Consider the following 16,936-nt stretch of genomic DNA (forward strand, 5'->3'; position numbering starts at 1 on the left):
TTATAAACGGTTTCTTATATATATATATATATATAGTTATATATAACTTCTTCCATATATATATGATAAAAACAAGAAAGTAACAATAGTAACTGGTAAGAGTTTCTATTACGTCCTACTGAAGTTAGTAAGACGTGAAAGTCCGTATGGGTTTATCCCGGTAACATGATATAGACTGAGAAAGTCAGTTTTTTGAATTGTAACGTTACTAACGTTAAAATACTCATCGTCGTTAGTAGATTTAGATCGATGTATAGAGGAATAACACGTTAAAGCAAGGCAGCATATCTATGCGAAATAATGGACCTCTATAATAATATAATATAATGAATAATAAAGGGATAATGGAACACCGCGAGCGTCTAAATTGGTCCATTGTTGAGGTGTTTGGTATTATTTATGTTTTAAAATAATATCCACGATATACGACGATCGTGAGAATCGTTAGCGTGACGGAGTCTCATGGTCAATGCAAAACCATAATTTCGTTATTATTTTATCTATGCATCTGTACGTGTGTGTGCTAGCTCGTTATAGCGTGAGCCTAAAGGGAAGGAGCCCCGGCTTATACTGTGAATGCTGTAAAACAATATAAATGTATGAAGACAAACCAAGATGTTTTATATCTTAACAGACCTAAGTCAAATAAAATTATATGAGAAAGCTGTAGGTTGGTAACAATTATCACGCCCATTAGCACTTTTGACATCGGTTCAATATGTAATTTCTGTTATGGCACACGTTAGCAAGATTGTGGGACATGGTAATGTTCGCAGTGGATTCATTTCTAACAGTGTAACATTAGGGATTAGTGTGTCTCATGTCTCGGATCGTCTGTATCGTGTGACGTTTCTTAATGGATTTCTAGATGAGGGCCGCGTTAACGAAGCTCCGGCATGAAGCTCCCGAGCTGCATTTTTTCTACTGTGAATGCTACTCTTAGTACTCTATTGTTACTATTGGCGCTACAAGTGAAATAAAAAGAAGCTCTAAGATGATCGTGACGTTACGTTATATTGATTGATGATCATAGGGAATTTAACACTATGAAGGTTGATGACCTGCCTCGAGTACATATGGACCTTATGTATATCCATATCGTAAGCACGGTGATCATAGAAAAATAGGCAAGGTAATACATGAATGAACCAATCATAAATTAACCAACGTTTATCATTGTAACAATAGAACTAATCAAGGAAGCATGATTAAATAAAATTATTACGTGGTTTGTGTGCTCCATTTGTTGCCGATTAAATCTAAGCAATTATATAACGGTTGGTAATCGTAGTCATGATGCGGTTTGTGTTTCTACTAGGCCTCCAATATTGTAGGTCTAGTAAATGCTAGAGTCGTTCTTCTTTTAAACCCCGAACTCCCTGAATTGACGTTTATTGAATCCAAGCCCTACGTAAGCCTAATGAGGAGTTTTGTGTACGTCATATATCGAGTAGGTCTTATGTATCATCCGGTACCAGCAAAAAAGAAAAGAGAAACCTCAATTGTTTTGGATGAAGTCGTAAATAACTAACGACTGGGGGTAGATTTATTATAGCGTTTGCCGGCATGAGTTCCAAAAATTTGGTTGTGAGCAAGGCACTCTTTGAAAGTTCATCTTATTAAGTTAATATTACTGGCATGAGCTAATTTTTTTTGCTTAAAAAATATCGCTTCGTCAATCGTCTACGAAATTTTCGCAAACAATGCTTGAATTTTCATCGGTGATTTGCACGAGGTATACAGCATTAGTCTCTGTATTTAACGGCTAAGCTAAAGGACACGTTGTGACCCGGGCTGGAGTCCGTGTGTAGACAAATCCGGTTCGTTTCATGCTGGAAGCCACACAATTGATACAATGCCTCCAAAAAAGTAAACAAGCGTTGGTTAACATGATGGTGGTGTTCTGCTCAAGAGGTAAACGCAGGACAAGATATAAAGGGAGTCATTGCGGAGCCATCAATAAAAAAAAATTAAGATAACTGATGAAGGTTTGTAATAAGCAAAGTAAAGAGAAATTACTAGTATGATAGCAAACAAAACAGTTCCTTACGAAGTGTCTTACAACGGAAGGACGATATTAAGGTTATTCCCATATGTAAACCAGGGACAGACACTCATTCTCTTCGGACATACAAGTGTACCATCTGTATCCCCTGCTAAACATACTAATGTAAGCGAAGGTACGTATGAAGCTGCCTATATGTGGAGAACTCAGGATTTCGGTGCTTTGAGGCGCACCGGCATCCATGTTCGTAGGGTTAACATACTAGCATTAAACCTATATTTATTATCGATCCCTAAATCGAGCCTACGAGCTGAAAAATATGCCGTACTCGCCGTAGTACAACTAGCTAGATCGACTGAGCGCCGCATCTTAAATTCTGTACTGTGATTAATCCTTTGGTTAATATACAATACATTCGTTCATTTTAACTGATCACTCTCGTATACCTGAGTGCTGTCCAATTAAGATTGTACTGTGATGGTAAACACATTTGTTGTTGCGCGAAGCGACGCTAGAGAATCGGTATTACTGCTTTTCCGTGTTTCTCAAGAGAAAAAAGTTTCGTCTTATTTACGATTCAACATGCTTTTACCTTCTTTATGTATTATCATCTCTATGTATGTAAAAATGCTCGAGCCTAAATAAAATAGCTGGAAATCAATATACAAACATACCGTGTAATGGTGTTACCTTAGGAGCAATAGTTCATGCCAGGAATTTCTGTGTGTGCCCATAGTTACTTGAAATTATAAGCTATAGATAATCGGTGCAGCGTTACGTGAGATAGGAAATTTATATACAATAAGAAAATGTAACTGCGCATTTCTTCGGCACTCTTGAGTGCTTTTCTGTTTGCACATTTCTGCTAAATACGCTAGAACTATAGGAAGAACTATGAGGAGATGGAACCTGCGATTTGTTTGACGAAAAATTATGCGAAGTGCTCAATTTGTTCGTAAAACTCAACAAACGTAACGTAGGGAAGCAATAAATAGCAGTGTTAAACGGCGGATTTCTGAACCATGCGCTCTGTCACTCTACGCGAACTAGTTTCTACTGTTTCACAAGTGTCAGAAAGTACGACTTTCAAGATGGCTATTCAGGTTTCTAGTGTAGGTGAAAAAAGGGCTAGGAACTAGTACGTGTGAGAACATTAATAGAGGCCGTGAATTACTAAACTTGTGCCTCCTTTAACGGCTTTTGAGCCAACTAGGACATCCAGCTCATTTGCTCGACGTTACCATAACAAGGTTACTCTATAGCTCCTACACTGGCATGTCCATCCATATGTAAATATAGTAACGAATTTGTGCAACCAGAATGATTTCGCCTGGTTCACCAGAAGGCATCTAAATAGGTAGCAAAAAATAGGGTAGCAGGGAAATGGAATTGTTTATTGTGGCGGTGTAAGGATGCGAACCTTATTGACTAGCAGCTAAGCACAAGATACACGGCGGCAGAAATAGATTCATTTCAGACCAAAAAAATGGAACGCACAAACCGTAATCTGTTCATGTATTAGATGCACTATTGAACATCGGCAACCTGTTACAGCAGTCTAGCGCAAGCAAGATCTTAGTTCGCCGGAGTAAACGTAGGGGCCATTACCGCTATTAGGAGCAAACCAGCTGTTGGGCTTCTTTGGAGAGCCGCAGTGTGGCCTATAGCCTGTCAATGACTTGTACCACAATTCGTGTATCAGCAGCGGCATCTGACATGACACACCAACACTCTGAAGTGGCAGTAGTTCCCTCTCCAATTCGTGTTGACAGCAAGACTCCAACGGTGCAAAGCACTAGTTGAATAGTAAAGTGACTCAAGTGGCATTGGAGTTGAGCGAAACTGGTGGTGGAACAGAAACCACCAAAAATATAGTATAGCATCTGTCGCTGTAGCAGGAACAGTCCTACTGCCCCGCGCCGTGCAGTGGACGCTGATACAAGCTCGGCAGTAAATCGTCCGGCGACGGCGGACAGGTGGCCCGAGATTACGGTAGAGAGGCAGAAGTTAGGCTAAATCCCGGAAGGATGTCACGGTCATGTGCGTCCAGTGTGTTCTGGCGGGGAGACTTTGATAAATGTCAATGCGAACGGGCTCTACCACAGACAGAATAGGAAGTTCGTAAACGTGTGTCTATTTGTGTGTAGGTGTTGTGTGTACACCCAGGGCGTCCGATTGCTGTGGGTAAGAGGCGAAATTTTTACCAAATGTTACGGCTTGTTTTCGGGTCATCGTCTGTAACCATCAAAGTGTCCGCCGCTTGCAACAATACTTCTGCTGCTATTTGTGCCGCGCCATCGTTATTGGCGTTGTTGATGTTCTTAGAGCTGTAGGCCTCACCGTTACCGCTAAGCTAATGATGTTGTACGTGAAGTACCTTCTAGCCTTCTGATAGCCTAATCGTCTGCGTTCAGACATGGGTCCGACGCTGAATTTGTTTCGGAGCGAGCGATCCGCTGTTATTGCACCGCTTCTGCGGGTACCATCGCCGTCGAGTGCGAACAGATCATATATATAGTTTTAGTAACGGTGGCCGTTCGTCTCTCCGTACTACTATTTCAGCAATAGTAGAAATTGTGGATGTGATTGTAGCTCTAATCAGCTCAAAGCGCATGCGCCAGGCATTTTGATAGGCCATGGACCTCTCAGGCAACGCGCGTATGTACGACAGTCACAACGACAGCGGGTTAATGCCGCCAATGTCCAGAGCGAGTTTGACAATTGTTTCGTCAGCGGCATGCGTAATGGTGAAGTGCGGTGAAGAGTGCAATGACTCAAGTGGAAGGACGTTCCGTTCGCGAGTGAACTGGACCTATTCAGATGTGCCTTCATCGCTAACAACGCCGGACCCTATCGACCTGAGATGTGTAAGCCTAAACTCGACGTCATCCGATGACGATTCCAACTCTTGTTCGAACAACTCAAATTCGAATAACTTGGGCCGCTGCGCAAGCCGCAATGCTGGTCGAGCGAGCTCCGATATGTGTCGATGCTGCACAGACACGTGTTATGATGAGGACGCTATATCGTTGTTTTATGAACTGCAACTTGAGAATCCTCAAAGTAAAAAAGTGTATCGACGACAGAGTTCCGAAGAACTCGTAGCCATATCAGATTTGTTTAATGAAGAGCCGATTAATGCGCGGGTGGTCGCGAAAACAATTCCCACCAATAAACCATTCCCGTTACCACCTATTCCAATTGCATCGAATTACACTTTCAGTGGACGGAAAGTTCTGAGGAACATTCGTTCGTGTGACGTTGGCCGCCAGGGTTCATTGGCGATTGTTGGTGAGCTTCTACGTCATATTAATGATCATCTCAGCGGTTTCAAAGAACGAAAAAGACGCTTCTCGAACTGGGATAGTGACAATGGGTCGACTTCTTCCTTCTCTTCGTCATTTTCGAACATGAATATCTCGGTTCAGAAGTTCACAGCAAACCAGCTTGATCTTAAGTGTAAGTCAGAGTGGTTTCAAGACTCCAAACATATAATTAGGCAAGAGACTATCTCGGTAGGTTAAGGTCTATGTGGCAGACAGGTTTTTCGAAATATGTTTAGAAGTGAGAGCATTTGAGGTGATTAGAGAGCTATAGAGGAGAACGATTGTCTGGGTCCAGAATAGTTCTGAATTCGTATTTTCGAAAAATGCACATTGTAATTTTAGGTCACCCGCTCAGGTTGTAGTGTAAAGCTCTTTATAATTTTTAACTAAATGATCATTTTAAGTTTAGCATGAAGCATGCCATTAGTAAAGCATTTGACGGAAACTAGATCAAATTTCCAAGCTGATTAATCGTTTATATAACCTATTTATTCTACGCTTCATTTAATTTAACAGGTGACATAAACGTATAGTCGAATTTTTTGTAGTCGTGTTTACTTTCCGTTCGTCACAACAACCTCATAAAAAGCTGTCGACGCCGTACGTTGGCAACTGGAAGTGGCATTTTTGTTCCACTTTTACCCATCACTGTTACCCTTAACGCTAGTTAAGTATGGATTGGTGAGTTGTACTCTACGTACATAAAGGTATAAAAAGACATATGAATCTCACTGGTCGCATGGCTCCACAAAGTACCATCGAGGTTGTCAAGAGAAGTAGTTGACAGCTTGATGCTAGAAGAGCCCTGACGTTGGTCCACTGAACGGATTTTAGATGTTCTTGGTCAGGTCCTACAATTTTATTGAATATGAGAGCGATCAGTCAGCGCACTCATGACACATTGAAATACTATGTGGTAAGTTGTTGAACCGAGGTCGTCCTTTTTGCATGAAGCTTTTGGCAGCCCAGTTAAGATCACTTCGTGTGTTGCGTAAATAAAGCTTCAAGGACAATTTCAGATCTGAACTATTGTGTTTTTAAAAGCCTTCATTTTAATTGCTCAAATCTGGTGACTGTTCTAATGGCTTTCGAACCCAATTACACGAGTTTGACATTTGCTGTGGAATTGTTTAAAATACGCAACCAGGCAGCTTTCAATATGTAGGTATGTTGAATCTATGCAACAAAGAAATACTTTGTTAGAAATATTCTATGTAGTAATAGGTTTATTAATGCAAAATTAAGCTTAGCAAGGTTATATTATGGCTTCATTAAATTTGCGTGAGATTTTCGAGATTACTTGGTACATATCTTGCAGAGTTATTTAATTATTGACAGGACGTCTCTTTCTTTATCTTCCAAATATGTGACCGGAGAAGCTGTTTTGTTTTTTCTTTTTTCCTATATGTCGAGAGTTGCTTTGCCCAATATTGATTTACGTTAAGGACCCAAAACGGTATGGCTCACCTGATTGAAAATTAGCCTGTGTATATAGAAACGTTTAGGCTATGGCTAAACTTCGTTCATTAACTGCTGTGTGGTAGAGAAAAATACCACTTGTTGTGACCACCAGAACTGACGTGCGTTGTTCGATCATATTCTGCTAAAAAGGCAGTACAAAACGAGCTGCCTACCTAAAATAAAAGGTACAGAAAATGGCTTGCCTAGATCAAAACAATATCAGAACGAAAGAAAATGTGCTTTAGACCTTTACTAATGAGAACTCTCGGCAATATAGTCTTAGCAACGGTTAACGAACCGTCCCGAAATCCAAGCTCTCGTCTTTGAAAACCGCAGACTTCTGCGCAATAATTTCTACTATTCTCGCTGATTGTATTTGTAGGAAAAATAGTTTATCAGTAGGCGAAATATTTCTTACTCGTGTTTACATGGTGCACATCCGTTACGCAAAAAATTTTTGGACAAACAAAGCGTGTCTGTGCATGTTAATTGATCATTGTACTTCCTTCTGGGGATTTTTTTTCGAGGAATTAAATATTAAGGTTGACTTTCTGTAATCAGGTCAACTACGAAAAGACGAAATCAGTAATTCGCTTTATGAAGTTGCCTAAACCCTGGATAGATTAGATCAAATTCTGTCACGATCACAAGAAAGGGTTTTTCTTTAAACAAAGAATTCAAACGTTTGGAACGCCACGACTGCTATAACTGATGCAAGCGTAACACAAGTCTAAAGTTCGGTTTATACAGAAATACCCAACCCCAGTGGATGTTCTCGAAAAGGGTGTCACCATATGGAAACATACATGCATCGACTGGCATGCGCGGTTGCTCTTAGTCTAAAATGTGTTAACCGTACTGAAGTGACAAATTAGCTCTGTCTGGTCGGCCACCTTACCTATGGACGGGGTTCAAAGGCATATCATCCAAAATGGAACAATACTTGGCAATAAGTTCCTCACACAAAAGTAATTAAAGAACACCTACAAGTAAGTTCGTTGAATATGGTCAGGTATTGCATGCCAGATGCTCGACAAACTTTGTCTAAATCAAATGCGTTAAAGCGTGTTATATCAAGCGCTAATTTGGTGCAGCATACGTAACCTAATTGCTATTTTCCATAGGGATACGCATCACTGCCTTCAGCTGTCCAGCGCGTCTTTATACTACGGTTATATCAGATAGCTTATATGTGATATGGAACTCATGTAACCATAATTAGACAATTATTACCGTTTGATATCACAGTACTCTAAACGATGTTTTAGTAAAATGGTATTGCTTCGTAAAATGGTAATGCTTCATAATAAGTAAGTGATGTTAATACCATGCTGACTCGGTCCGATTTCTAAATTTGCGGGCATGTTCGAATGTCTAGCACATTATAAAACCATGTATACATGCGTACACGTTTTAATATCATACATATCTTACACCCACAATAGCAACATAATTAGTGTAAAATACCAACTATTGTTATTATTAAAAGGGCGATAAAATTTTGAGAAATGCTCAGGGCAGAAAACAGAACGCTTAATCGGACCTTGTGTAATGAAATGAGTTCCGCACTTCCAGGCCAGGTAGGATCTTAGATTTGACCTGAAGAGAGAGGACCGAGGTCCTCCCCTCTGGCGTAGCTTATTATTTAGCTATAGTTGACATATTTTTAGACGAGAGAAAATCGCGACAAAGTTAGCTCTCTCTGAAGTGTTCGTTTTAACAGAACTGTAATAGGTCGTTATGAGTTTTTCTCGGTTGACAAGCGTTGCTCATACGTCCAGTGTTTGCAAATACAACTAATCGAAAAGGCATATACCGGTATGATTAGATAGTATTAGCACATATCTATGGATCAGTAATTTAGTTTTAATGTTTAACTATTTGAGAGAAGAGCGTTCAGTAAAAAAAAAAAAAAAAACTATTAAGAGTTTTATTTGATTAGATAATTTTCTGTTGGAATAGTTTATCGTGCTTCATCAATCACTGTTGGGAATAAATCAATTACAGTTAATCTGCATCGAACATTGGAGCACCTTCGATGACTCGTAAGTTTGATACGGGCGTCTGTAGTAAAAACACTCGTGTTGTATCACATCTATATCGTGCATTAGCGTCACCGGCCTTTCGTGGCCATATCATACAATATTTAAGAAGGGAGATTCTTATCTTTGGTAAGAGCAGCTGCCATTAACGCAATCATCTGTCTCCGCTCTGGGAGCAAACGTTGCGACGGACATTCGTAACGACAGAACTAAATGGCCCAATTCGTGGGATGCGGCAGAGTAACACATCTGGTCGAATCGAAGGCGTTGATTAGGTATAGAATTTATCAAGACCTGTTTATTCATTGATTCGTTTTTCAGTTGCTACCTTTCTCGTTTCTTTCGTTCGTTGAGACGACTCAACTTGAAATCACGAAGTACCAGCTGCCATCATAATGACAATGCAACAGCATTTCTAGCTGCCAGCGATCACAACACAAAATAACAATTACTATATTGTCGATACGTTCCGACTGATATCTTTTGGACGAATGAGGTTATCGTTCAAAATGGATAATAATTTTCAATGGATCCATGATAATCAAGATACTCACTGATATGGTATTAGTACAGCGCCACAAAGGTATATGAACAGTTCGGGAGATCTAAAAGAACGTTGCTACCGTGCCGCAGGCTTAGCTTTTATATTCTAAATAAAATTTATTTTACCGTACTTTGATTATATATTACAATAGGTCAGTTAGCAGATTTTAACTTAATTGAGTCAATATAAGAGTGCGCTTGTCTTAGAACTCTTGTAAAAATATGATGCGATAGGTCTCTGCTACTTGGAATGAACAAATATGCCAAACTAGAATGTTTGGAAAGCACGACTATTACTGGCGGATGATATAAGGAATATTTCTTTCTTGCCTATACCGTATACATTTTCGTGCAGACCAAACCAATTCCCGTGTAAGATTTCGTCAGAAGAACAAAGTGACGCACGTTTTTTTCTGTGAATTGGCCCAGCAAAAACACTAATCAACTGGGTTTTAGGACAGACAGCAAACGGCGCATGTCTATGCTCGTATTCAAAATTTGGCGCGTCGCCAGCCTTTAGCACATGGCGATATATCTTTTCGTCAAAACAAACTTAAACAGCAAGCAATGACACTGTGTAAGAAACACTAAAAATTGATTATATGGTCTTATTTCGACTAGCTTTAGTTACTATTATGCTATACGATAACGACTAAAAACAGGGTCGAAAATAACATAATATTATGCAAGGTGAAAGAAGGGAATAGACTAACACAGGCGTTGCGAATATGGCTAGTTACGTAATTAAAATATTTAAGGTTTTACAGCAGTTCTAAGAAAAACTAAGCCTTATATATATTATATTGTAAATATCATTACCCGATAAAAATGAATTAAACTGATAACTTAGACATAATTCAATCAGTAGAGTTTTAATGAAGGCTTTCAATCAAACTTACCGATCCAGGACAAAAATTTGTTCAAGAGAATTGAATCTGATGAATTAATAGTTACAGTTGAGCGTTTATATTTTGCTTGAGTCACTGGAAAGAGTAATATTCATTCATCATCTATAAGATAGATAATTTAGCGATTCTGCCCAATGGTCCTTTCGTAAAACCTGCAGTTTTTATTTGTCGTCAAAAATGTGTCAAACAAGTGAATATGAAAAAAAACGCGAAGCCGAATGAGAGCATTGGAATAAAGAACAGACCACTTATTTACTACGGTTATTGACTTCATACACGTTTCAATCTCAGTAGCCTATTTCTACTTGTATTGTACATAACTAGGTAAGTATTAACTGTTTTTTTTTAGATATACCGCACTTTCCATCCAATGGTATTCAGCACTCTCACGTGTTTTAACGGTCAGATTTCGTTGACTACGTAATTTAGCTTAATAATTGTATGTAAACAGGAAACTCGTGTCTGCTGCATCATTTCTAGCCATTGAGGTCAGTATACAGCTTTTCCTCTCTGCCATCGGTAGTAAAGTACCGTATTAGGTTAATAAAAATCTAGATATTTACATAACATGCAACACGAAAGCGAGCATCAAATGCGACAGTCGACCCTTTATGTTCGAAGTTGTCTTTAATAATTACATAAACCTTTATTATATGTAAACCTAGTTTGTTCCAGCACTCCCGTTAGTCATTGTAGGCCTAATACCCATTGTTTTGGATTTGTGCACTTCGTTCGAGACCTACAAATGCTAACGAAATTATATATTATATATGAAGTGACTCTGTAGTGAACATGATTTTTTTATGGAACGTACGTTCATTATTGTATTCGATAGTTTATTCAATGATATCTCAAAGATGTGACCAGCGATGGATATACCCTGCGTATCTAGACTTAAGCTTATCACAAATAAGTCCACAGTGTACTTTTACCGGCCTTGCTCCTTTATATATACGTATGGGTGTATATATGTATGGATGTATGTTTCATACTGTATTATCTTAATCCTATGTATAGTGTTGAGGAGATCGCTTACAGTCGAATGAGAGCATTGTTGACTTTGATAAACATTAGCGATTCGAATGTCGAGCTGTTGAGTGTTAGATCAGCTAAATTAGCCACTGTATCAGTATTCTGAATGCGACTCATGAGTAACACCTGGGTAGCGGCTGCCGGGATGTTCATGAGAGATCGTGCCAACTGGCACAACGAGGGGAACTGGCCTTGATTTTGCCTCCAGAATTCAAGTGGACAGCACGCTGCACTGTCCGGTAAACAGGGCATCGCAAGATAGCTGCCTACCTCTACCGAATGCACGGAGTTGGCTTTTTTTGATGTCTGCGGAGACATAAATTGGAACAATTTCGACCTCCGCTCCTCACCTTGAAATAACATGGCATTACAGGAGGTAACTGTTTCAGGGAAACGTTGTTCAGATGCCTTTCTACATAGTAACGTGATTAAGCTACACTGCCTTTCTTCAGGACACCACGCCAACTTGAAGCGCGGGTCAAGAATCGAGCATAACGCATACGTTTCATTGGCTTCGTACTTCGCTAAATTGGTGTGAATGAATTGACTGAGTTTCTCGACGACCGGGCCCAGATGGACAGTTTTAATATTCTGCAGGTGTACTTTTAGTCCTCGTATGCACGGGATGACATAACTAGCTGTGACTTTGTGCCCTTCTCGGTACAGGTTATAAGCTTCCTCAAAAGGTTCAAGAAGCTCGACGAGTTCGGTGAGAACGGCATAGTCCTCGTGACTTAGGGATTTGACGCCGGAAAGAGCATTCTGCAGTCGCTCGTGAGTTGTATTAGCTATTGCCCGGACAATTCGCAGCTGAAGGTTCCAAGTGGAGTAGCCGCGCTCTAGTACCACCCGCAGCTCCTCCAGCGCTGGACTGGGGAAAACGATCGTTCGAATGTAATCGACAACCGCACTTACTTTGCAGAGTACCGATTCGAGGAAAGAATTGTCCTTCGTCGCAGTCATAACGCAGCTTTCAAGCGCCTCTGCAAAGCATGCCATTCCTTCAAGAAATACGGAATTCATATCTTTAAGGTCGATAGAGGCTCCCTCTTGGCTTGTGGATGGTGAATCTGTTAGTTCAAGATCCTCAGAAAGAAACCCTGGTAGAGATGTCTTCGCTGATCGCGCTAATTTGGTAGCGTTATTCGTTAGCGTGTGGGAAACTTTTTGGGATAAATTGTAATATGAGATGGTATCCTCGAACAGCTCTGCTAAGTTAGTCTTGATATCAGGTAGGGTGAAATGCTTGGACGCCAGAAAAACCATTTTAAGCTTCCAGTCGTGTACGAAGTGAGCCGACAGACATGCTACGCTCTGGTGGGATGCATTCGTCCATACGTCTTGTGTGATGGCGACGTATTCTACCTCCTGTAGAAGTTGCATCATTCTGAAGTAAAAAAAAACACAAAAGGATTCAACGAATGTTACTCCGCACGTGTAACGTATCTGGAAGGCGTACGGGAAATCATCCATTCGTATTATAAATTGATGCTGTCAATCACACCCATAGATAACTTAGATAACATGATGTTGGCAACACTGACGGTACCTAACAAGGGTAAGTTGAAACACAATCGAAAATGAAGTTGAGCTATAACAATTCTTAAATAAGCTTGAAATGCGGCCAACTTACATCAAATTCTCGTAATTAGCTAGAAAATGGCGTTCACTTAACGTTTCCCAACAGTCTACCTTTGTTGTATGCCCCATCTTTTGGATGGCAAGTAACTGTAACTAAGATGGAGACTCGATGGAAGGTCGAAGCCGGGGTTCAGGGTGTGAACGAAGCGGCGAAAATCTGTGGAGTCGACCATTTTCGGATCAGTGAGAGAGTTGGCGAGGAAATCTACCAAGGCACCGATAGCCCTCGAGTGGGTATCCACAATTGGTCCATGAACTCCATTGCTGCTTCCATGGGATGTAACCGAGCCTTCAATTCCGTTTGGTCCATCACTGCTAAAACATCCTTCACCTTGCGAATGACTCTGTGAAACGGGCCTTTCGGTCTTAATTTGATATCGCTGACCGACGTTATCGGCATATACACCAGGGTGTTTCCTCTGCGAATACAAAACACGAACAAAATCATGAGATAAAGTCTGTAGAATATATCTACCAATATGGGACTTGATCTGTTGTTTCAAATAGTGTTCATTATGAACGCATTGCTTTCCAGGTTCATTCGTCGAGTTCTATTTTATGATGGCGTTCGTTAAAAGTTTCGTTTGAGCTTCTCTAACTTTGGCGGAGTCAAATTTAACTCATGAATAATCGTAGCACACGTTAAAAAACCACAGCGCAAACGGAATACAAACGTGGGTATAACCAATATCGGGTTCTCATACGGCTGTGAATAATTTACGGACGTGACAAATCTTTTTACTAAACCCAATAATACCACCTAAAACTTGAGTATATCTCATGTTTTTTACAACACAATTTTTACTGTTCATCGATGACAGTTTCCATAATAAAAAAGAAAATACAGAACTGTAGTCTGCATAGGATATTATGCAAATGAGCACAGGTAAAAGAAAACTCTGCACGGTTGCTACAGGCTGATGTTGTTCCGAATAATGAACAGTGGGGGACCTTGAGACTATACCATATATGAATAAAAAAATATATAATATCTATATAAAATGTTTCAACATTTCAAGCCACGCCCCTGAGAGACGATGAAGGTTAATAAACGCAGCATTTTCAAATGGCTTTTCTATGGCAAAAAAAATGGCAAAATCATTTCTAGCGAAATGTCAAAATTAAAAAATAAATGAGAAAAGAAGCGATTAGGCTATTGTCACTTTGGGGAATGTGTGTTTTTATAAGACAAATTGTCTCGGAAGTAAGTACCTGCAGTTAGGCTTAAAACGGTGGCTATAATCACTATAATTTCGAATAAACCGACCCGTTTCGGGTTGGTTGATTCGAAAAGCTGCACATATTATACGGTTGTTATAGTAGCTTAATTTTTTTAAGCTTCAAAATAGTTGTTTTAAATTGTCTAGCATGACCGGCGACCTAAAAATACCTGCACGAAATTAAGATTCTGCCCTTCATTTGCCGTCAACCGACCGGTAGCGAAATGCTGAAACAAACCTTTAGCTGTTAGAAAGTTAGCACCGTAATGTATATTTCCTCGATACAATCGATCTTTTTGGTTCAGCTCAAGAAGTAATTGATTATTTACTATAGTATGTTCTAAATAGCGACCGCTGATCATAGCAGTTTTGATGGACACTGCTCTTTTGAAGACGTCGAATAATCCAGCTGATGAAGCCAACCACATTCGTTCATTGGGATACTAAGTCTCGTAATCGATTAGGTAACCATAACAATGTCAAGGTACAATTTAATCGACCATTATTAGAATTAGATATGCTTGGTCGAGAAAGCAAATAATGGGTGGAATACACGATATCTGGAAGAGCGTCTTATCAAGCGTCTATCTTAGTATCTGTTATGGTATCAACAAACGATCCAGTTAAATAATTAACAACTTATCGAATTCTGCTATGGCGCTCAACTTAAAAATTAAGTTATTACTCCCCGGAACTCAGGGTTGGGTCAACGTTTCCCTAGCTCCGTCAGCTTTTACTACATCGAAGCCTTAGATCTACTCTGATATTCCTATACTTTCCGTTATAATCCAATAATTTGATGAACTTCTTTCCAAAGTAATCAAGTAAGTTTTAAAGCGGGAAAATTAATAACGCAACCTCATGGTTCCAATTTCTAGTTGAAATACCCTGTATAATGATACCAAGAATAAGTAAATTCGTTTACGCTGAACTTTTAGGATCTTGCAGAGTTTCAACCCAAAAAGGCCAACCAATTTCAGCTGATAGTAAAGTAATAGAGCGAGACGAGGATTCAGTCGAGAAAGTCGTCTTCTCATCGAATGCACGCTGACAAAAAACATTTTTACAGCCGCCTTTAAATCTAATAATTATCAGAATTATAAAGTATATCGGATCAATTGCCAAAAGGCTAGCAATATTTGTGGAAACAGTAGAGCGGCAGCGATTAAAGTGGATAGCTTCAAAGTGGATTTAAGTAACTGAAGGGACATTTTTTGGATAGAAGAGAATCAAGTTTCACTGAAAAAGTTAGTAGACGGTTTAGAGTTACCTAGCCAGCGATGTTTATCATTGTATGATACTACTGAATGTCAACGTACACCAAAATGCATTTCTTCCTTTTTTTGGATTGGACCCATATTTGTGAGACCAGCGATCAACTTATCCGACCCTAAAGACAGCCCAACTGATCGTTCACTTTTTGGCGGTAAATCTAAAATTCATTAGAATGCTGAAGAGAAATAAAATATGCAAAAAATTGTAAAACAATGGCTCACGCCATCAAATGACCGTAGATGTTACTACTAGGTGCCATGTGTTAAATAGTCGTCGACTGAGCGACATGTTTCAAAATTATGGGCTAACTTTCTGATTTCGTAGCTACTTTCCAAATACATGGTGGCATATATGTTTGTGCAATGGAAGCTTTATGAATACTAAACGTTTAACAATCTAGATTTCATTGGACTTCTGTAAAATGATGCTCATCTAATGGTCTCAGCTAATTATAAAAGCCGTGTTAAGAAGTTCCACTTAGTAAAAAACCGAGTGTTTTTTTTTTTTTTTTTATTAGGGATTATATCAAGGGACTGCTGTTAATTGCCTGGCGAGTTAGCAATATATATAGTACTTGTTAATTAACAAAGCGGTTTTCATCAAATAATATTGAAACGTTTACGAAGCTGCAACATTGACATGGATAAAAAGTATATATTATTAAATTGCTAAAATACGGTCTATGCTGATAAACGGATAAACACTCACCTGGAACACTAATTAAGAGTAATAAATTGCCGTGGAAAATGATTTTGTCAACACATGCAATGTTGACCTAAATAAAATATCAACAAATCATTATTTGTATGAATCAACAGGTGCCTATTTTTATATTAAATAAGTTTTATAACTGTTATTTTTGCGGGTGACTCCATTTGTAAAAGCTGCAACGCATATTACTTAGAGCTATTCGACGGAACAGGGAAGGCTTCTTATAAATAAAAAAGTATACTTCTACCAAAGCAGTAGCGGTTGATTTATTAGAAGTGATTCATCAATAATAACTATTAGGACAACCCAGTGAAATAAGATGTGTCGTAAATTTTTTACAGATGGGACCGGTCTACGGAGGGTACCCTTAAGGTGACTAGAAACTTTTCTCGGTGTTATATCCGCATGCAATCTATTAAACTTAAATGTTTCTAAAAATAAATGTCATAATGCATATGGTGGAAAAATATCACATCGTTACGTCATCCATTCGTTAGAGATAGGCCAGTGACAAAGCCTGTTCTATTTTTAAAGCGTTGACACGTAGGTCAGAATGAATACCTACGCTTGTGAACACAATTAACAAAAAAACAGATAATTTAAGCTTAATTCAGTCTGCTTTTATTCATGGTGCTCACGAAAGAAGCACATATCTCTGTGGCAATGCAGACTGCGAGATTGCTAACGCTAGAAAGTTTTAAGAACTTGTCTGTCGCTGAGATTCGTTAGCAGCCCAACTAAAAGTGCACTATTAAGATTCTATAGAAATAGG

At 39.2% G+C, this 16,936-nt stretch overlaps 2 protein-coding genes across 2 annotated transcripts in view; one reads left to right on the forward strand and one right to left on the reverse strand.

Moving 5' to 3' along the window:
- Positions 1-3,887: 3,887 nt before the first annotated feature.
- LOC111259841 (uncharacterized) overlaps positions 3,888-16,936 on the forward strand; it is a gene marked incomplete at its 3' end in the record, with an annotated part of 23,648 nt that continues 10,599 nt past the window's right edge. The window contains 1 exon segment of the mRNA XM_022832128.2: positions 3,888-5,464. Coding sequence (XP_022687863.1) covers positions 4,642-5,464 — 823 coding nt within the window.
- LOC111259840 (zinc finger BED domain-containing protein 4) overlaps positions 10,505-16,936 on the reverse strand; it is an 11,463-nt gene continuing 5,031 nt past the window's right edge. The window contains exons 2-3 of the mRNA XM_022832127.2: positions 13,010-13,377; positions 10,505-12,704 (exon numbers count right to left, since the gene is read on the reverse strand). Of these exons, the coding sequence (XP_022687862.1) occupies positions 11,318-12,704; positions 13,010-13,377 (1,755 nt within the window). The 3' untranslated portion in view covers positions 10,505-11,317. The remainder of the gene's footprint in view (positions 12,705-13,009; positions 13,378-16,936) is intronic.

Source organism: Varroa jacobsoni, unplaced genomic scaffold (genome assembly GCF_002532875.2).
Source record: "Varroa jacobsoni isolate VJ856 unplaced genomic scaffold, vjacob_1.0 scaffold_372, whole genome shotgun sequence".
Lineage (NCBI taxonomy): Eukaryota > Metazoa > Arthropoda > Arachnida > Mesostigmata > Varroidae > Varroa > Varroa jacobsoni.